This window comes from Mytilus trossulus, chromosome 1 (assembly GCF_036588685.1).
Source record: "Mytilus trossulus isolate FHL-02 chromosome 1, PNRI_Mtr1.1.1.hap1, whole genome shotgun sequence".
NCBI classification, from domain to species: domain Eukaryota; kingdom Metazoa; phylum Mollusca; class Bivalvia; order Mytilida; family Mytilidae; genus Mytilus; species Mytilus trossulus.
The window spans coordinates 77515399-77538786 of record NC_086373.1 but is presented as its reverse complement, the minus strand read 5'-3'; the positions used below and the strand labels follow the sequence as shown (position 1 = coordinate 77538786).

At 32.2% G+C, this 23388-nt stretch overlaps 1 protein-coding gene across 2 annotated transcripts; it reads left to right on the top strand.

Moving 5' to 3' along the window:
* Positions 1-1095: 1095 nt before the first annotated feature.
* Positions 1096-6947, top strand: LOC134710195 (heat shock 70 kDa protein 12A-like). 2 transcript variants are annotated; one of them, XM_063570430.1, is made up of 4 exons: positions 1096-1533; positions 2114-2332; positions 3803-3962; positions 5606-6947. In XM_063570430.1, exon 4 carries the CDS (start codon positions 5791-5793, stop codon positions 6757-6759), a length of 969 nt encoding a protein of 322 aa, XP_063426500.1. In that variant the 5' UTR covers positions 1096-1533; positions 2114-2332; positions 3803-3962; positions 5606-5790; the 3' UTR covers positions 6760-6947. Both variants share the same exon structure in this region, with proteins under 2 accessions (XP_063426500.1, XP_063426509.1).
* The last annotated feature ends 16441 nt before the right edge of the window (positions 6948-23388 follow it).

Here is a 23388-nt window from a genome sequence, read left to right as displayed (position 1 = left end):
AAACCTTGTTTTTTAGCTATCGAAATCTCTCGCTTGTATGACATAAAAATCCGCTATATTGACAACTATCTGTGAATAAAACAAAAATACATAATTGGTAAATATGTCCAAAAAAGGTGTACAACAGTCAACATAATCTTAATTACCATAAAAACAAAAACCATATCAACGAATAAAAACAAAACGGCATATGGACAAATACATTAGCAAATGTAAAACAAGAATACAAATATGTCCCGTAGCACAATAACACAGTGCCGGGATGTATAAATACCGAGCCATGTCAGTCAATTGAATATTATCAAAAATCGATGAAACAATAAAAGTTATAATTTACAAAGACACATAAAACAATACTATACCACTTTATTAAAACGACAAACAACGGCAAAACCTATGAATTTTTGTATTCAACCTTGTAATGAATTGTACTGTTTTGCATTGTATTGTTTCCTCTCTGTAAGTAAAAAGTTTAACGAATCTATCCCATGAAATAGTTATTATCACTGATACCTTCATTTAGAAATTGATATTGAGTGACGTTTTGAACTATACTTTGTGACAATACAGATGATCTGCCTTTCAAATTGTGAGCTTTCCTTTTCTAAGATATGAAAATATTATATATCATGAAGTAAAACATTTCTGAAAGATCTTCGATCATTTCTGTTTTTGGTGGTGTTCATGTAGTCCAGTCTGATTTAATTGTATTGCTTTAGGACTTGTTTGCCTTTGCGAAATGGTTTTTGTTTCAGTTTACCTTCATGACTTGCTATACTTTTTTGATACATTTAATGTTTTATTACAGTCAACGATACTATTACATCATGTACTTAAAACGCCTAAATAAGATGCTTTTAAATCAATTTAATCACAAATGAAAATGTTATTTTATAGCGTCTTATACGTTCTTCGTTCTCTTTAACATATATCATCATTATCATGTTACAATCGACGATCATGTGGACTTATATCAAAATGTAAATCTTTATGCAGTCAAAACATACGTTTAAAGACCACGTTCAAATATTAAAGATTCAACACTAAACAATGGGCACATTAATGTGTAATTACTGATTTAATCATACATTGCTATGGTGTACAAGGAAGACATCCTTGTACAAATGATTGCATCAACGTGGGGATTTACTGAATCTTTGAATATTTAAATGGAACTGAGAAATAAAAACCGAACATTATAACAAGAGATCCACTGTGATGAATGAGCCTCCACAGTGTGTGGTGGCCATAGATATAGGAAGTTCCGGATGTGGATATGCATTTTCTGCAGACTACACTTTTTGTAACAATCCGTGTGATGTGTCAACTTATAGATGGTTTGCAGAAGTTGGTAAATTTACATCTCTGAAAACTCCTGCGGCCATTCTATTCGACTCAAAACAAGAGTTTGATTCTTTTGGCTACAATGCTCAGGAAAAATATATCACCATACTGGAATCCAATGATAAAAACAACTGGTATTACATAGAAGGTTTCAAAATGGCGTTATATTCTGCAGTTGAATCCGGAGAGGTAAATGTTATTGAAATGTAAAGATGAACAATACCTTACATACAAATCACATCTAACACGTTTCATTTTCTATATGTTCAATACGAAACACACATTATATACATTGCTTAATAAACGAATTGCTGTAAATGACATGTACGCAGTTTTACTGAACTAAAAGTTACATAAAAATAAATGTATTCATCATAAATTAACAGTAGAGGGTTTCGATCAAAAAGGAAAAATTGTTTTATCAGATACGACAGTTATAATGCACATGTCCTTAGTTTGATTCAGATAGTAGTTTTGTTTTTGTGGCATGATACATATAGGGGTTAGTGGAAGTATTCCGACGATAAGTGCAAGTTTTAACATGAGTTGTCGTACGCGTTTGTTATATTTGTTATTCTCGTGGTGTTTTGTCTGATGCTTGGTTTCTGTGTGTGTTGCGTTTCGGTGTTGTGTCGTTGTTCTCTTCTTATATTTAATGCGTTTCGCTCGGTTTTGGTTTGTTTCCCCCGATTTTGTTTTTTGTCCATAGATTTATGAGTTTTGAACAGCGGTATACTACTGTTGCCTTTATTAATCATTTCTTCTGCAGGATGTCAGAGATGACTTTAGCATAAAAGAGATGAGTGGTAAGACAGTTTCAGCGAAAACGGTATTTTCCTCTGCCATCAAATACTTTTATGACCATTTTTTGACAGAAGTACAGGAAAACAATCTTGGTTTTCAGAGAGAAAAAATACATTGGATTATATCCGTACCTGCTATATGGACAGATTCATGTAAACAGTTTATGCGAGAATCGGCGATAATGGTCAGTAACATGATGTGTTTTCTCTTGCAGTTTTATTTACTACCCCGGTTAATACCATTAAATCCATTTGGTTTGAACAATAAATATGTTTAAACTAATACCATTAAAGCAAAACTAATTTTAAGCTAATTAAAACAATTTAACAATCTTTTCAACACACGTGCTGTAATAATTACAAAGCTTGCACTGTTTCAGTGTAAATCAATCTGGCATACACCAACGCTGCGTTTGTTTGAAATCACAATTATCCAATTTAGAGTGAACCAATCTGATTTGATTTTTTGTATTTCCCTGAACTATATGTCCCTTGAAGTTACCAGACCATTTTGACGCAAATCTGTATGGGTAAATCAACATTCCCGAATTCAAACAAAACACACAACAGGGTTATACATATATAAATACTTCTGCAAACGTTTGTTTTATTAATGTGATGTAAGAAAAGTAGACCTTTTTACCTTAGAAGTTACAGCAATCCAAAAATGACAACTTAACTGGTTATACAAATTTGATTTTGAAATCCAATCATTCACAAACAAATATTTATGAAAACCTTTGAAGGAGTTTACATTCGCATGACAACTGCCGCAAAACAAAACAAGGAAACGATTACAGTTATCTTTCTTAATCAGTTATTGACTTTTTTGGTATGTATGTGTTGAAAACTTGATGTTTGGATTGTAAATAGCTGATAAATATAAGAATATTATATTAACTACTTTTTTTTATCTGGATTACACCATTTTGATAATACAACATCTCTTTTTACGTGATCGGGATCTTTTACCACATATGCTTTTTCTTATTTTAAAATACCTCAAATATTGATTATTTTTGGCGTATTTAAAATTATTTCAGAAAAAGCCATTTTAAAAATACTACAATGGCAAAATGTGTTTGAAATTCTATCTTCCTTGTAACTGAAATAGGTTTACCATCAAGGATATTTCTATTCTTTTCTTGAGGTTTTGGATAAATTTTTCATCTTAAGAGTTCAAATGCAAAAATGTGACAAGCAATCAACATACAACGTAATGCTCAATCAACTCAACAATTTTATTCTATCTAGTAGCCACTTTCTTTCTTGTAAATTTCTACTTTGTTGGTTATGATGTTTTGAATGTCTCTCCAGTATATTTCGATTATCTTTTTTTTTTATTGAGGTCAGTATAGTTCTCATCAAAGGAGCATTCGCCGCAGTAGGAACAAAGTAAATAAAAAATGAAACCTCAAAAATACTGAACTCCAAGGTAAATTTAAAACAGAAGTTCCATAAAAACAACTAATATTTACTCATTTTACAACTCTGTCAGTGATTTTACTTGTCGTACGCGTTGACAACCAGTATTATCAGCCTTCATGCTTTTGTTAAAACCCAAGTGTGATAAATCTCCCTTTTTTCATGCTTCAAGATAACGTTATTCTTCTGTTTTACACAAACCTGTTTTCTTCTTTTTTTTTCATATATAGGCTGGTATACCGGGAAAACAGTTTTCACTTGTCTATGAACCAGAAGCAGCTTCGATCTACGCTAGGTTTCTACAGATTGATAAAGTTGACGCCGGACAAAATCAAACTATTCTAAAGACATTTCAACCAGGAACTAAGTTACTAGTAGTAGATGCTGGTGGTATGTAAACTCATCAATGTTGAATATATATTTTTTTGCCAATAAACAAATTACAAAAAAAAGTCTATATATAAAATATATAAAATTAATGTTGCTATACAACAGATGTGGATGAGGAAAACTTGGATATTTTCTGACAAAAAACAGTTGATATTTTAATGTCATAATAAACGAGTGACCGGTGAAAAATAAAGTTGTTCCAATTATTGAACTAATGCATACAAACATCATAAACTTAGTCTTCTGTGCACGATTTTTTCCTTTTTTTTCGCATAAATTTCGTATAATCGTCATTTTTTTTTCAATCGGTCAGTGTTGTTATGAAAATATAACAGGTAATTAAAGTTCGTGTATTGAAGCCGAAGTTTAACGATTGTTACCTGTTGTCAACAAACGCCAAAAAATATGGATATTGAGCACGTGTTTAACATGTACAACCAATAGTTTATTTTAAAGACATCCATGAGTACATTTGTTTTACAAGATGGGCCACACTGAGGTCACTTTGCATACGGAAAATGTGTCGGGGAATTGTTTCCTGGAGGGAAGCAATGAAAATAAAGTAAATAGTTATCAAAAGTACCAGGATTATAATTTTATACGCCAGACGCGCGTTTCGTCTACATAAGACTCATCAGTGACGCTCAGATCAAAATAGTGAAAAGCCAAACAAATACAATAAACATCTTCTAAATATGAACAAACTAAAAATAATTCTTCAGAAAAAAGTATATGTACATACGTTTTATAATGAAAACTATCCACTGAGTTATCAAAAACATGCATTTTTTTATTTGAGGTTTCTTATGACTTTAATGGAAAATAATCAGCTCTTCTTTAAAATATTTCACTGAGACTGCATATATGGTCATAAATGGGCTGGTCATATAAACTTTGATTAACCTACACTATAGATGTTTGGGGTTATACATTTATTTCTTTGCTAATCATTTAACTGCACGTTATGCTTCATAATGTGTCCCATTATGATTTCTTTCACGAAAGTTCGATACCGACAAGGGCGGGATTGAATGGTAAGGATGACGTCATCTCGAAGAACGTTTAATGGATGACATCATGATTTATTTAATTGTCATGTATAATGTATGGAACTGATGACAACATTTGCATGAACAATAATTATTATTTCAAAGTTTATGAACTCCTTGATAGTAACTTATAAATAGCTTTACTTTCACATGAGTAATATGACCTTGCTAACAGTGAAATAGAACTGTCAACCTGTAGAGAACATAAAAGGTACACACCGTAGTCTGATGAAGTTCATGATGGTTTATTTTACTGTACTTTTCAATGTAATGTTCTCTTGTCTCTTGTTTGTCTTTTTACCATGATTTTGTCAGTCTTCATTTGCACCACACAGATAATTACCTAGTTAGTATCTGTTCAGTTTCTCCCCTTGTATATTTCTGTGTCTCCACATGATAAGATATATAAAAAATGGTAAACTGCAGACTTGAGTTTTAGTAGAGTTGAATTCATGTCAGGATCTCATATCTTTGAAAACTGATATTTTAATCATGATACACATGGTATGCAATTTTAAGATAGATAATTCATTGATTCAATAGTTAACGTTTTCCGTTATTTTTTATTATTATTTATCTAGTCTTATATTTAAGGTGGAACAGTTGACATATCTGCGCAACAGGTGTTGGATGGAAATGATCTAAAAATAATACATAAAGTCAGAGGTGGAGACTACGGGGGTAATACGGTCAATATGGCGTTCAGGCAAATGTTATTTCGACTGTTCTCAGGCCCAGGTATTAAAATTTAAGAAAGAATATCCAATCGATTATATGAAATGATGAGGTCTTTTGAGAGAACAAAAATCAGACCAATAAAACCGGAAGACAAAACTGTTTTTACAATGATACCAGCTCCACTGCTAGAAATCAGCGAGGAAGACAGTGAATGCAATATTCATGAAATCATAACAAGTTCACAGTACGCTGGTCAAATTCGCGTCAAGAGAGATAAACTTTTCATAAATCTTGCACTTTTTAAAGAATTTTTCGATCATTCACTAAATGAGCTTGTAATTGACATGCAGGAGGTTCTTGAGCACAAAAGATGTGCTGATGTATCGGCAGTTATGTTAGTTGTTGGTTTTGCAGAATGTGAATTACTAACAAAAACTGTAAAACAAAGATTCCCACAAAAAAAGGTTTTTGTACCGAATGAAGGTGGTTTATCGGTTCTTAGGGGAGCGGTTATTTACGGACATACACCACAAATCGTATCATCTCGTATCTGTAATTATACATATGGTATTGCAGTCAGTAAACCATTTAAAACCGATGTCATGCCTATGGACAAATGCTATGAACATGATGGAGAACTCTGGTGTCGCGATATGTTTGAAATCAGTTATAAAATTGACACCGTTGTCAATATAGGTGATAAAAAACAAATAGAACTAAATGATACTTTTCTTACACCTGAAGTCCAACATAGGAGGAAGGAGCCACTCAGAGTTGACATCGTTATATCAGACAAAGAAGATCCAACATTTATAACAGATGAAGGTTGTAGGAAGCATGCAATGATAACAGTCCAGCCACCTAAAGGTCAGTGGCCACAGATAGTCCGTGGTTACGTCGAATTTGAAATAGCAGGAACAGAAATGATAGGTTCTTACATTAATAGTGAAACTAATGATAGAACCTCGATAATAATTGAGTTCCTTCCCCGAATAGAGCACAGAGTTGGTAATGATAGTGAAAGACGACGCGTATTTGATCCTGATAGAATTGACACAGACAACGAATAGATTAGAATGTGCTTACTGTTTTGATTAAACTCTTAGACTATATTGCCTAGTCTACAAGTTGATGTCGTAATTATGATTTTTGTTCTGTAATGCATGCAATCTTACAGCATTGTAATCGATAACTTTAAAATATAAAATATTTGTAAAATAGAAACTGGACAATAGATTTGATTTTGTTTGAAGCAAAGTGTGAATGAATTTTTCGTGTCGGTTTGGGTTGCTGTCTCGTTGCTGTATACACCCAACCTCCAGTAACTCGTAAACTTTAGACTTTTGTTTTGTAATATGTTATAAACCACGAACCACGTATAGTACCTTCTGTTCTACCAATAATTCATACCATAAGAATATAGCAGGAAATACAAAAATATATAAAACAGTGAGGCGAAAAAATATTTCAACTCATGAATTAAAACAAACCGACAATGCCATGGCAAAAATAATTAAAAAAAAACCAGCATTACAAAAAAAAAAACCAATCGAAAACTAAAGAATGATCAACACGAACCTCACTATCACTACATATCCTGCCTCCACATGTGGCATCCATCAAACATCACTGCAATCACTTGCAACAACTAACAATCAACTCTTGGAATCATGAACAAAATAGAGATAAAAAAAGATTACATAACCATGAGACAGTAATATAAGAATAATTTTCATAACAACGTTGACAAGACGACAATTTCTTGGCGCGCTCAGGTTATCAATTGACTGTGTCAAATAAGGTAAACATTCGTCTGTAACGCCCACCTTGTCATATCGTACGTAATATAGACTTTCAAACTGTGGAGTTGAAAAGGTTCTAAACGCCTAAATCAAATCATACGAATAGCTAGCAGAGGACTGAAACTTGTGTGTTGATTTAAATGTTGAATACTTAAATTGGTTTTTTTCTACTCGTGCTCCTGTGTGTACTTTACTCTTTTATACTATTCATTTCCCCACTGGAAGGCCTCTGACAGACTGAGTGGGCGTAAAATCACTGTTATCGATAGCTGATGACAAACAAATTAAAGGAACATGATTCAATAATATTTTCAACATAAGTTCTGTCCACACTGACGATCTATATGGGTAAAAAAAGATTTGATGTGGTTAATGAAACCTCAATTCCACAACACAATAAACATAGTTTAAGGAAACATAGGTTTTATAACAAGTCTTTATCAGTTTAAAAAATATTTTAAATAACAATAAGTCATCGTGGGCCGTATTTTATACGAAACTCTTGTGTAATGTTTAGTCTTCAACAACAGTCCAACAGTCCATACGTGTACATGTTTTCGTCAACATTTTCTAACTTGGCAATGATTCTTCTGTACAAATGGTAAGCGAGATCAGTTAAAGGTTTATGAGTGTTACAGTAAAATTAAATTAAATACGGTGGTATTCTCATGTCTAAACATGTGTCTCTGACAATTTTTTCAATCTCCATGTTTAAAAACGTCGGACAAATCTATATAAATGTCTTTTTCATTTTCCAAATCTTGTCAAAGGATACATACCGGTCCATGGGCCCTTATGGAAAAGTTGTCTAATTAAAAATTCCTTTACATTGACAAATATCTATATTTTAATGAGATACATTTTACGTCGTTATACAAAGAACTGAATATAACATCACAAATAGAATACACGAATTAAATGGTCGTCTATAAAGCATACATGCAAAAAATAAATCGAATGTTGAATGTTGAAAATGGATACAAGAAAAAAAAAAAAAAAAAAAAAAAAAAATTGAATGTTGAATGTTGAACCAACTTGACATCCGTTATGCCCGCGTCACACTGTCCCGATTTTTATATACGATGGACACCCGAATGCGAAAATTGAAAGTTCGTACGAAGTTGGTCCCGATCTCGTTAAAATACCAAAAAGTGACCGAAGCAAGTACGATGAATAACGAAGTCTATACGATGGTGCCGAAATTATATACGATAGCAAAAGATTGACATACGAAGGTTAACCGAAGACCGGGTTTTAAGCTTCATATCTCAGCCGAAGCCTACAGGATGGATCACGAAGGCTATACGATGGATTACGAAGGCTACACGATGGATAACAATGATGGCGCGATGGCCATACGATGCCAAAATGCTTAAAACTTGGTATGGAGTTACTCGTTAAGAATAGCTTAAGCGCTATTGACTTTAAAGTTCAAAGGTCAAGGTCACAGCGGCAGTTGTAAAAAAGGTAATATCACTAAATGGACACTCTAAAACCAATATGCTTCAACAGATTTAAACCACATTTGGTATATTGTTCCTCCTTGTAATGATCTAACATTTTTAACGTCCAAGGCCGTCAAGATCATGCAGATGGACTTGTTTTTTTCCTAGAAATAGCATAATACACAGGAAATTAGTTGCTCGTTGTCATATACAAATATAGTGTCCATATTTGTCCCCAATATGTTACAAACAAGGGGATGTCACGCTCGGCATTGCCTTGTTTGAACTGTAAAATGTGTGCACTAGTCTGAATAATCACCCATAATTATGCCCATGTTTACTGATCTATCTTAAAGGTAAGGTAATGGGTTCGTTGATCCCTTTTATTCAAAAAGAGCTCTTTCCAGGAGAATATCATAATAATATAGACAAAAGGAAGGATGTGGTGAACGAAACAAATGCAGCAAAATATGACATATAGAAAACAATATGGTTATGGAGTGAACATTCGTGTGACAACAACTCAGATGATACAATAAATATCAGAATAATGAAGAAAAAGTTGGTTTCCCTATGTACGTGTACCTGCTGTGTCGGTGTACGAGGCGCGTTTATTATTTTCATTATGTTACTTGATATGAAAAATTGACACAAAATAATATTTTACTTGTAAAAGTGAATCCTGAGCCTGTAATAGCTGCTCTTCTTGTTCCATTTGAATTGATAGAAACTACGCTGTCGCCTTTCTTGTTCTCATAGAATCATATGATATGAGCTCCATGTTTTGTGAACGTCTTTCTTAACTGTCGTATTAGACTGACCAGTGCATATCGGGCATGGAGCTTTAAATGTATTTTAGCGCGAAAATTAACTTACATTTTGCAGGATTTATTGCCGTCGTAGTTCCATCTCGTCGCCTTTGTACTTTTATTCGATGGCAACACGACGGGATTAAGAGGTCTTCACGAAGTCGTGTTGCCATCTTAAGACCTTCGGGTAGCTTCGTGATTCATTCGTGTAGACATCGTAATGTCAAAACTGCCCGATGGAAACGATGGAAACACGAATGCAATACGATTTTCAAAGATGCATTCCCGGTGACATTACGATGGTGAGGATGGTGATACGAACTCAATACGAACCCTCAACATCGGACGCACCTTTGGTGATTTTTTAACATGTTAAAAATTTTAGAACCCTTCCCGAAGTTGTCTCCGAAGGCTAGAAAAAGTGGCCGATGGTTCTACGGTGGTTAAAGATGGCACAACGAATAGCCCGATCTGGATACGATCAGTCCCGATTTTCAAAATTTCCATTATCGTGTTTGCATCGGCGTAAAAATCGGGACAGTGTGACGCGGGCATAAAATAAATGACGAATAGTTCATCAATACAATATTATAATTTAGTTTAATTGCTTTTGATGTTTGTTTCTTATTGCCACTTATATCTCCCTCATGAAAAGCTCTGATTCCTTTCAAGGATTTGGCTATACTTTTTAGACCTTTTGGATTATAGCTCTTCATCTTTTATATAAGCTTTGGATTTCAAACTTTTTGGCCACGAACATCACAGAAGAGAAATGTATTGTAGAAATGCGCATCTGGTGCAAGAAAATTGGTACCGTTGATTGTATTATGACACACACTAACAAATAGTTATTGAGGGGATGGGGAATACGAAGATAAATAAAATTAAGAATGGAAATGGGGAATTCATAATAAAATAAAGAGCAGAAAAACAGCACAGAGAACATTTTGCGGATACTAGTATTTAAGAGAGGCGTTAATGATGAAAAAGTGTACTATACATAGAATAAATAACATCCGGAAAGTAAACACAACCTAAGAAAAAGCAGAAAGACAAATTAGCAAATAAGTTACTATGTTGCATAACAAAAAGAGAGACAGAAGATAGCAAAACGAAAATCATAATTCAGGAATACAATGGCAAATAATTAAAATTAAATGAACAGACAAGCAGCGTTTAACTTTATTATCTTTTTTATTGTTGCCTTATCACGACTTATGAGTTTAGAATGTTAAAACAGGATTAATTTTGTTTACCCTTCCAGAGTACCTGAAAGCAATGATCCCTGTTTTTTGTTGTTGAATTTTTTAAAACCTGTGTGTCTTTTGGTCGGTTTTCGTTGTTTTTGTTTGCAATGGCGTTGTCAGTTTCTCACCGACTTTTGGATTTTTAAAGTCCCCTTCGTATCTTCCATCATTTTATTAAACAACGGAGCAGTCTATCAGTAATAAGCCTACACAAAACGTCTGACTTAATTCACAAAGGACAATTCATCAACGATAGTGTCATAAAACAACAGCCTTATTACTTTGTTAGTTTTGATGTATTTCTCAATCAACAGTTGTAAAATATCATTATTATGACTGTTAAAATAAGACTCGTTCGTGTTAAGTTCTGTTAATTCTAGAGATTACGTTATCGTTGTGTCAAACTATTTTAGCACCTGTTCCGTAAAGCGTTAAATAAAATTATATTGCAGATTATGTTACAACACTAGGAAGATGAGAGTTAGTGTCATCTAATGTTTTATCATGGATCAAAAACTATAAATCAAAAGAAAAGAACAGTTCATGCAACCTGGAACTAATTATTTTACTCTTCCATTTACTGGCAGTAGCAATAAATTCAAAACACTATATTCCTCCTTTTTTGTCTTTTCGTTTCATTATGAGTTTGTTCCAGAATAACTATTTTTAAAATAGAACAATACCTTTATTAATGCCGAATTCAAGCTTCATATTGATTAACAAATGTATAATGGATGTTTAAAAATATTGAATTTAAGTAACAAACGGATATGTCGAAACGATAAGCCTTTCCTGTCAATCTTTTTTGTACAATACAATATAGAAACGGTCACGGATACCATGTATTTTGAAACAATGAAGACTTTAAAATCACATGTCAAACCAGGAGAGACGTTTTTACTTTAAAATAGATAGAAATATTTTCCTCATCAAATTAAATCAATTCAATGTGAAATCAGGTCATGTCTTATAGAGTATCACTATGAAAATGATATTATGTGTTTGTAAGACACAAGTTTTGAGAAGACAAATACTTGAAAAGTTTGAAATCATTTTAATATTAAGGTTCTCACACGCCTAGTTATGTACTCAACAAACCTCATCGCTTTTTATTCAAAAACCTTTATTTTTGCGCATGCATGTTCAGGAAAAATGAGTTTATATCGTTTATATTTATACAATGAAGAAGATCTTCTGATACAACAGACGAATTCAAGACATTCCTTATCAAAAACCCATTGTTTTAGTTTTCCAAATTTAGTTTTAATTAGATTATGGGAAAGAGAGTATAGTAAAAGTTCTAACAGAGAGTTCTAACGATCAATACAATCTAGGTTTTTTTGCGACTTCTCCAGAATTGTTTACAATTTGACGCCTTGTTTTGATAGACTTTATTACAATATTGTATAAGAAGATTTTTTCATGGTAGAAAATGCACTGGTCAGAAGGATAGATAATTTAGTAGAAGTATACCTACTACAAACTAAGAACATGTGGGTTTAATAAGGTGTTTTGTGATTTCTTATTCTGTCGTCAGACATGCGTTGGCGTTTAGTTTATATTGATGTCACAGTGTATTGTCTATGAATTGTAAACTATTTTCCTCTTCCAAGAGGTTAATCAGAGTTTGAAGTTATAGAATCCAGGGTAATGCACCTATATAGTTGACCAACATATAAACAGAACTAAGATAGACTGATATTGTTTTCCTTTATAAATTATATTTAACTTGTTACAAGGCTTTTATAGTAGTCGCATACTTCTGTTCACACAATCGTTTTTATCATAATGGATATTTTTGTATTTCTGGTAAAACCAGTGTCTTCTAAAATATTCTCATTGATCCAGGTGTATGCGATGAGGTAAAAACTAAAACAAATTGCCTTTTTTAATATTTCCTATTGAGACTCTTTTGCAACCGTCTAACTTACATGTGTTGTAACTAGTAAAAATAAATGAAAGTCCGTTGCTGAAAAATTGAATTGAATAATTGGTGTACACTTTATGCCAACAAGACAATGAAAAAAAATTAAGGTCTTATGTGCTCACCCACTCCTGTCACCTTTTAATATTGCCTTTTATCATTTCAAATTGTCTTGAAATTTCATATAATATTTCCTGTCAATATAAAGCATGTTGATAAAGCACACAGACATAGAACACGAATCGGTTGTTTTATTTCCTCCAGTCTCGACATAAATATGATTTAGTAGACGCACAGAACTGTAGGTTATACCTTTGATTCTTTATAAAATTAATTAAAAGAATGGATATGAAACGAGTCAATACATTAATCATCTGTTTTGTGAAAACCAAATCTATCATATGTCAAATACTGCGATGAGAATAAATTCTAAAATTGACATTTCACTATTGGCGTTCTGTATGGATTTCGGTAAGATTCAAAAGTTGTTATGTGTTGTGTACTTTCATCAATAGTGGTGGGTGACATTCTAATTTAGAGTGCTTATTAAGTGTAATAAATTATGTGCCAGTTTGGCTATACGTGTTTGCAACAATAAATGCAGCCTTTGTTTCTATTAACGATTGATATTAAACATAATTTATGAATGTGTACACATAATTTGATATACGTACATAATTAAATTTATTTCAGATAAAAAAAATAAGTAAGCTTGTAATATTTATGATTTCGTTAAATTCGATGTTCAATACATCTATTCTTTCACTTACTAAGAATGAATAAATCTTATGTTTCTTTTTTGTGTCTAGATTATTTAACACCAATTAAAGTTCAGAACCTAGGTTTGATACATTCCAAACTAAACACGATAGTCTCAAGTATTTTGTTGGATTCATCTTAATCAATCTTTAGTTTTCTTCGTTGCGTTTTGTATGCTGTTGTTCCTTTTTTGTGTCTTAAACTAAATCATTTATTACCAGTTCAGGTGCAAAACCTGGTTTTGACTCAGTCCAAACTAAACATAACAGTCTCGTGCTTTTGGTTGGGTTACTCAATCTTGAGTTTTCTTCGTTGTATTTTGTATGCTGTTGTTTATCTTTTGTTTATGTTTGCTTGCCTTTTGGTCTTTTTTTTTGTTATGGCGCGTGCAGTTTAATTTTGACTAAAAGTGCTAATTTTCCTTTAGTATCTTTCGCTTCTTTCTCACCCAATGTTGTATATGCATTTTACCTTTTAGAATATTTTTTTTAGCAACGTCATTCCTCTGAGTAAAACCCATCTAAATATTTTCGCAATTTTTGCCTTTGTATTGTTTTTCAATTTTTAACAATTATTCAACTAGAAACTGGTTAAAGTTTCATGAGTTATCGCTAACGAGCCACAATGCTTACAACAAAGCATTAATAGATAAGTAGATCATATTACCTTAGTCTAGTAAATAATGAAGGATTGAATTCCAAATATTTGGTATAAAATGATTTAGATAGATACCATCTGGTATACAATCGATACGAAGCCTACGTAAAATGACAATTGATAAGTTGCTAACTAATAAGCTGTCTTTGCTAAGTTGACATTAATGGTTTGAAATCGTGTTTTCCAATCATTTGTTTCATGTTGCAGAAGTTTCGACTTTGTTACATAGTTACTAATTGTTAACTTATTGTAATAAGTTTGATATTTTTCTTATTTATTTTGTTTGGTAGAACATGTACATGCGCAGGAGTTTACATGCATGTGATGGATTTGTTGAACACTGCCTCTCTAGATCGCAATGAACAAATAGTTATCATAGGTACCAGGATTATATTTTTTGTACGCCAGACGCGCGTTTCGTCTACATAAGAATCGTTAGTGACGCTCATATCAAAACATTTATAAAGCCAAACAAGAACAAAGTTGAAGAGCAATGCAGATCCAAAATTCCAAAAAGTTGTGCAAAATACGGCTAAGGTAATTTATGCCTGTGATATAAAAATCCTTAGTTTTTCGAATAATTCGAAGTTTTGTAAACAGGAATTTTTAAAAATGACCACATTATTCATATTCATGTCAACACCGAAGTGTTGACTATCAAACCCCGACTAACATGAAATGCCAAACATTTGAAATAGGTACAATTGTGTAGGACAAACAAAGTAAGGACCACGATCATGATTTAAATACATTCTTAGCCCTATTAGCGACAGACGCATGTCAGAATGGGGTGAACTTAGTTTCAAAGAAAACCTATTCCTCCCATACATATATTGATGTTATCTTCAAAAAGAAAACGCATCATGAAGACCTGCACATTTTAAACTAACAACAAAATCGACACTCTTGAATATTTAATAACAGAAAGGTTTCGGCACATTTTAAGTTCAAAGCTTTCTAATTTTTTTTGTACTACAGAAATTCAGCTAAGTTCGATCGTGACCTATTTCCGAATATAGATATAGGAAGATGGGGTATGAGTGCCAATGAGGCAACTCTTGATCTGAATAACAATTTATAAAAGTAAACCATTATAGGTCAAGTATAGACAAATAGACTAAAGCACAAAAACAAAACCTTACACAAATAGTATAGACAAATAGGATAAAGCACCAAAAAAAAAAAAACCCACCTAACACAAAGAGTTAAGACTCAAAGCTCAACAAAAACCCGCCAAACACAAAGAGAAACAACATGAAGCACAAAAATAACAAAATAAAAAGTATAGATGCAAAACAAAATAAATCCTAACACAAAGAGGAACGACACACAGAGTAAAGACACATTAAGACATATAAAACAAAGACACAAATGGTAGACATATACAATTGTAAAGTTTAAAGAGAAAATACAAAGAGCAAAGACAAAAATATAGTAAAGACACACATCGTTAGGTTACATTGAGAGAGAAGACACAGAGATTGAAGGCACATAGAGTAAAGACACAAATAGTAAGGACACATAAAGTAAAGATAACACGCAATTATCAGAGTACTTGCATTGTTCTGTAATTTAGTGAAAAGATATAGGAAGATGTGGTGTGAGTGCCAATGAGACAACTCTCCAATTACAACTAATTAATAAGTAATGTTTCAAATACTAAAATATCAATCAATACCTATCCAATGGATTTAGTGTTATGTCATAAAAAGTCAGGAAAATATGACCTAGTGATTTACCAAAAGATAAATATCGACAAGATGTAGGATGGATCTTAAATGTTCATTAATGTCAATCTTTTCATATTCAATTCTATTCTTACATTATTTATTCATACAAAATTATCTATAGTACCGTTAAAACAATATTCAAATCCTTTAGAATAAGTTCACACAAAAGACTAATAAGTTTACATGGATTTTATCTGAGTTAAGGAATGTACCAGTCAATATTGTATCTTTATTACAATAACATTGGTATGTGATTGCCATTGCGACAACTATCCACCAATGTTCCGATGACAAGGCAGTGAGTATTAATAGGTCACAGTAAACCTGGTACATTTGAAGAGTTATTTTTTCTCCATCACAATATTCAAGTAGGAGGCTTGAATCTGAAACATCTTACTAAAATCTGGGTATTGACATAGGAATATATGTGATAGGATAAAACAAGACTGTAAACAAATCCCTCCTATGCTATAATTACATGCTTATGACTCAAGAGATTATTTACAACGTAAATGGTTCAAGAGTATATAAGCCTTAAGGGTTTGTCGTTTCAAGGTCGGTTAGTGTATTTGATGTCAATACTATGGGCTATTCTTCTATTCTCTTAAAACCGACTACCAATGTGTTATACGTTTCTTGTAAAAGTATTTTGTAAATTTAAGCTTTTTTGGATTCGAGCGTCACTGATAAGTCTTTTGTAGACGAAACGCGCGTCTGGCTTATATTTTAAATTTAGTCCTGGTATATTTGATGAGTTTATTCTTTTAATCATTTTGGTCAGGATACACTAGTTGCAAGGTTCTAATGTCACAGAGACCGACACCTTTATAATACTCGCATCCATGTTTCGCCTGCCGTATTACTATAACTTTTGAGGGATTCCGCCTTGATTGACCGAGATATAACCAAATGAACAGTTAAGAACCATAGGCTATAAAGTGTACTATTTATTGGGAAATATTGATTAGTAAATACAACGTTAATGATCATTGAGGTTGATGATGAACAAATAAAGTTGTGTTCGTTAAGGCTAAAGTGATGCATTTTGTGATGGATTTTTTCACTACTTGATCCTATACTCCAAACAGAATACATTATGATTCAATGTTTAATATAAGTACTAACTACTCAGCTTTATAGTAAAGCATTGTCGTTGAGACAAGTACAATCTTTGAATATTTGTTTTATTTTTGTAATTTTGATCATTCCACAATCGTCAATGGTAAAATTCTAAAAATGAAAATGATAAAATCAACATAACATATGGAAAGTAAAGCTCTATTCCGTTGAGAGCTTTAAATTTGAATTTTTACTGCATGTATTCCTGATCAGTTTGTCAGAGAATGATCAATAGAAAAAGACAGATAAACTAAATCAAAATGATGAAATTTTCGAGTAATATTGTGAACAGGTTGTCGCAACACAGTGTTTGAAATTTACTTATCCTCACAATTAACAACAACAAACCAAACACATAAGTCGTGAACGCAAGTTAAAAACAAGAGCACCAATTTCTTATAGTCTGCATTAAGAAATCCCGGATCTTAAGATATAATCACAAAAAGTCATTGACAGTTATTGTTTATATTCTATTACTGTGACTATTTTAAAATATGACCAATAATGTCAAATATTTCATCTATAGAAATAGCATAGGCACGTGGTTTTTACTTCACTTTGCTAACATTAAAGCCACATTTTTTTTTATTGGCCATGAAAAGCAGGCAGATCCAGTATTTCTGTTTATATTATTTTAGGGTTGTAAGGCCTTCATTTACAAGCCAGTAATTGCAATAAATAATTTTTCATGGTTATAAGTATGTTAATCACTCTGTCTGATATTATACTGACCATTATAATAGGTTATCTTAATGTTAGTTTGCCATTCCCAATGGTGTCATAATACTCGGGAATTGCTTTTTATCTCCCATAAACTAACTAAAATAACACATTTCAAAGTGTCATATTAAAGTTGAATCTGATATTATCGTTGTTTACAAAAAGAGCAAACAAAGATTATATTACAGGATTGATTGCAAAGTTAGTGGAGATAATGAAATTTGCACTAGATCTGCATAGAAAATTATAATAAATCTCATTTCTACATTGTTGCCAAAGGTCCCTTGTTGCCCACCAAAAGAGAGAAGAAATATGTATATAATGAACACAAGAGATTTGGAATATCCGGCATTGAAAAACAAACCTTTGAACAAACAGAACTTACGTTTATACGGTAATACAGTGTATAAATCGCCCATAAGATATACTGTCATTGATTATCAAACAGAAAATATCAAAGACCTTTTTTGACAGTTACCTGACTATATATGGAGTCTACAAAACAATCCTCAGTTGTACTCGAATCAAAATATATGCAGGTTTTTACCAGTTTTGTAAGGTTCTTTAAAAATATAAATTGTATAACATAAATTGTAAAACTAGAGTCAACGCATCACTCAATTGAAGACGCTGAGTAATATACTGGGAGGACATGAATTACAATAGTAAGTAGATTAAAAAGAAAGCAAAAGAAAAGAAAAGAAAGGAATAGCAACTTAAATTCTAACAATAGTCCGTAAAATTATCAACACTGCATTGACAATAAATTTCTTCGTTTTAAAAACACAATCAGAACCAGGATGAACTCGGACATTTCAATATTTCCTGTTCCGGTAAGGACAGATTCCGTTTAAATGTTGATAAATTATGTAAATGAGGCATTTTCTTAACTATAGTTTAATGTTTAAATTTTATCTTGTAACTGAGATGGACATGTGTATCCTGGGTTGCGGAACACAATGTTGACGATGTTGTTGAAAATGTCGTTAGAGCTGGATTTTGAGTGTTTGTTGTATGACATTCAATAGCAACTTATTCAGTCCGATTGAGAAGGAGAGAGAAAAATAGCAATTTAATACAATACGTAGGTTCTGCAAGGTATATCTATCGGGTTGAAAGAGGGGAAATTGAATGTTACTGGAAAATGATATTGGGAAACATTTTAATGTTGAGCTACACATAGACATTAAGACAACTGTGGCTGCGTGTTCATACATTCCAGACTGTATCACCCATATCAAGTTCTTTGCAGAATTATTAAAGAGATGATCAATATTCTATACATAAATCAACATTTGGTACAAATCGAGCTCGAACTGGATCAAAGAATGACAAGAATTTACAATCGTATGCATGAAATTGAATTCAAGACTCAAACAATATAAACAAAACATATAAGAACGTGTTTCTGTTTATCCCCAGTAAAGAGGTATATCGTATATGATATTCAATTATAAGTTAACCTAGGAACTATAAAAGTTGAGAGACGGTGCAATGATACTGATAAAGATCACAACCCCTGCGAAAGCATTCGGCCAAATGCGTCATAAGTTAAATGAATCATTAGTTAACACATCACCAAATATGACATATGTTTTATTGTATCGTTAATAACAGTACCAATTTTACAGGGTGAAGAGTTTGTTATACATATCATATTCTTTATGATACAGTATATATTTTAATTCCTTAATACTTAACAATGTCAGGGTTGATGGAAAGAAAGCTTTTAACGGATACACAAGTCTTAGTAGTTATTAACAAACATCAGACTAATCGCATTGTTTCGATGTTACCATACCTTCACCGATGTATAAAAGAATGCAAATGCAGTATATATATATATATATATATATATATATATATATATATATAGAGAGAGAGAGAGAGAGAGACCTTGCAATAAGCTGAGACAAGCTGTAATTAGCTTCGAGGAAAATCACATGAATAACTGAAGTTTTGAATTATGACAAAAGATGTAAAAACGATATACAACATATTTCCATGCATCGGGATATACAGACATCGCACAGTTTGTAAAAGGATATTTTACGGTTATTAATGAAAAATATATCATCATTGAAATTTGAGATGTTACTGTCTTCACATTTCCAGGTATATAAACTTCATATGGTGAAGCTTATTGAAAGGTGTCATCAGGGAGAGAAGAAATGAACCAAGGAATGAAAAGTCATCTTGTTTTGTTATTAGGAAAACAACATTCTCTATTTTTTGTGCTATTTTCACATTTCCTGACCGGTGTGAGAAAAGTATTTCTCCTCACTAGTGAAAAATTTGTTCTCGGCAAATGATTAGTCGAAATTTGATTATGACGTCAAAATGTTTTGTTTTCTTCTCAATTTTCCTATTGTGACGTCATGAAAAAAGGCGACCTTGCCTGATGACATCGCATTTATTAAAGAGCACAATTTTCTGAAAATCTTTGAAAAAGAACGATAAAAAGCATTAGAGAAACATATTCCGACACTATAACTCGTGTATTACGATATTTCTTCACTCTGGACAGTTAAATTTCATTATTTAAAGGGCTCGGCAAGCCTCGCGCTTTAAATAATAAAATTTAACTGATTCGAGTGGAGAAATATCGTAATACACTTGTTGCAGTGTAAGAATCTATATTTAACCACTGTATATCATACATAAAGGAAGAGATAAAAACCTTTAGGGAGCATAATTCAAATCTTATTTGTATCAATAGACTTATTGATAGAAGTTAATGGCTGCACTGTTGTAAAATCATCACGTCTGTTATTTTGTTTGAATATTTCTCAACATGTTTATAGTTGATGATAAAATTGAAATAATTCTCTTTTTTTCTGCACAAAATGTATTAAAAGGCCATGACCAATAGTCGTTATTTTCTGTTTTTTTAGTCTCCTGTGGAGAGTTGTCTCATTGGCAAATTTACCAAATCTTCTTTTTTATACTTAAAACATTCACAAGATTGCGCTCTGTTGTGTCGTTGCTGTTAGGATTTTACTCTGAGTTACAGTCTTCTGACCAATACTAAAATTGAAGGTCAACATAGATTAACCCTGCCACGTGTTGTGTTCCTGTCCAGTATTAATCCTCACCAATCATGGTTATGTTTAGTCGCAATATAATGATGATACTATGTAGGTGGTAGATTTGAATATTATACTTAAACACTACTTATAAAAATAAGGAGATGTGGTAAGACTGCCATTGAGACAACTGTCAAACAAAGTTCAAATGTCTGTCTATTGTATATGACCTTGTATGTCGACCTTTAAATATCCGTAGCTGTTGTTATGTCGAATAACTGTCTCATTGATTTTTACCCTACATCTTATTTTATTCATATTTTCTTTAGTTTTATGAATAAGAAGTTCAACATACTAACCTCTTTCGTATTTTGAAGAAACTCTTGATTGTTTTGTTAATAAAAAGTAGGGTAAATGAAAAGATTAACAAAATTGTACTGAGTTGAGTCTTGTACAGTTTCATCGTAATGGAGTAGCTCCAGTAGGGCCCCTTTTTGGCCCCCCAAAAAATAGTAGTTTTACAAAATTGATAAAATGTAAACTTTTAGTTATTTATTGGAAAGTTGAATGCTTCTGCTACATAAATATGGTCTGTTTTGACAATACAAAGCACATTCATCGGGTACTTGCATCAATAAGTCATGCTAAATTACTGAAATCTTCACAATTTTAGCATTTTAGTCAAATTTAAACGACTTCCGTCTTAAATCAAAGTGGCCGCATTTGTGTTCAATCTTAATATTGAAATATAAGTTGTATATGATGATAATACATACCATATACAAAGGTTGAAGGCGAACACGGATGCGGCCACTTTTGAAAACAAAACATCTGAAAAGTGACATTTTTTGGCATATTTGATCGATGTTTCATGTTTAAGCTTGAATCGGATGTTTTTTTATGACTAGATCAGTTTAAATAATTCACATGAACTAAATGAATCAACTGAAATAGACACTTCAGTGTTTAAAAAATGTCCAAATACTTCGTCCGATGAACCTGAAATTAGGGACAAAACCGACCCTTTCCGGACCTACTCCTTTTCTTTGTTTTAGTATGAATATTTCTAGGCAATATAAAGGGAATAGTTTTCCCACTTAATAATTCCATGAAGATTGTAAAACAAGAAAAAAATTGTCAAGCATCAAAAGTGGAGTAATCTTTTGTAGATAGTTGTCTCATTGGCAATCATACCACATTTTCTTTTTTATACATCATTTTGTGAACATCTTTGACAGTTTTATAGTTAAAAATGTAAATGTCAAAATTCAGGATTCTTCAATTCAATGGTTTACGTGGATGGTGTCTATTATATTTGTTTATCCTTTTTGTCGGTTTTTATTCCGTTTGATTTGCTTCAAATGTTGACTCGCCGGTGCCTTTTATAGCTGTATAGGTATCTTTATTATTAAAAACTATACTAACAGCTGTACAGTATAGCATTGTCGATGAAACATGTTCATGGTTTGAATATTTGCTTCATTGTTGAAATTTGTATTATTCCTAAATCGAAAAAGGTGAAATTCAAAGATTTAAAAAAAAAATTAAACCTGAAATCTGGAAGGGAAAACTCTATTCCTTTTGTTGCTTTAAATTTGAGGCTGTATTTTTTTGTTCTGATCAATATATCAGAGCATAATAAATAGAAAAAGACAAATAAACTAAATTCAATTAATAAATTTTAGAGTAATATTGTGAACAGGTTGTCGCAACACAGTGTTTGAACTTTACTTGTCCTGACAATTAACAACAACATCAAACCGTATACCAGGTCAGTCAACGCAAACCAAAAATAAAACCACCAAAGTATGCAATTAAGAAAGGCCGGATTTTGTTGAAATAAAATCACATTAAAATTCATATTTTACTTGTTATTACTTTGACTATTTTAAAATATGACTGAAAATATCAATATATCGAAACAGCATAGGCTCGTGCTTTAACTTCGCTTTACTGCCATCAAACGAAGACACGTGTGATCTAGATTTCAGATTTATATTTGCCACGAAAAGCAGGCAGATCATGAATGTCTGTTCGTATTATTTATGAGTTGTAAGTCCTTTCATTTACAAGACAGTAATTACAATGTATAATTGTCCTTGGTTATAAATATGTTAATTACTCTTTTTGACAATAGTTTGAACATACTTTTAGGTTATCTAACTGTTAGTTTGCCATTCCCGATGTTGTCATAATGCTCCGGGAATCTCTCATAAACTAACTAAAATAACACATTTCAAAGTGTCATATCAAAGTCGAATCTGATATTTTCTTTGCTTACTTAAACAGATTATATTACAGGATTGATTGCAAAATAATTGGTGATAATTCACTAGATCTGAATAACGATTAATGATAAATATCATTGATAAAATGTAGTCAAACGTCCCATGTTGCCCACTAAAAAAGGAAAATTACAAAAATACTGAACTCCGAGGAAAACTCAAAACGGAAAGTCCCT

Bases quoted from the DNA above. Each gene is read 5' to 3' on its own strand.
- LOC134710195 (XM_063570430.1), top strand. From the start codon at position 5,791: ATGATGAGGTCTTTTGAGAGAACAAAAATCAGACCAATAAAACCGGAA.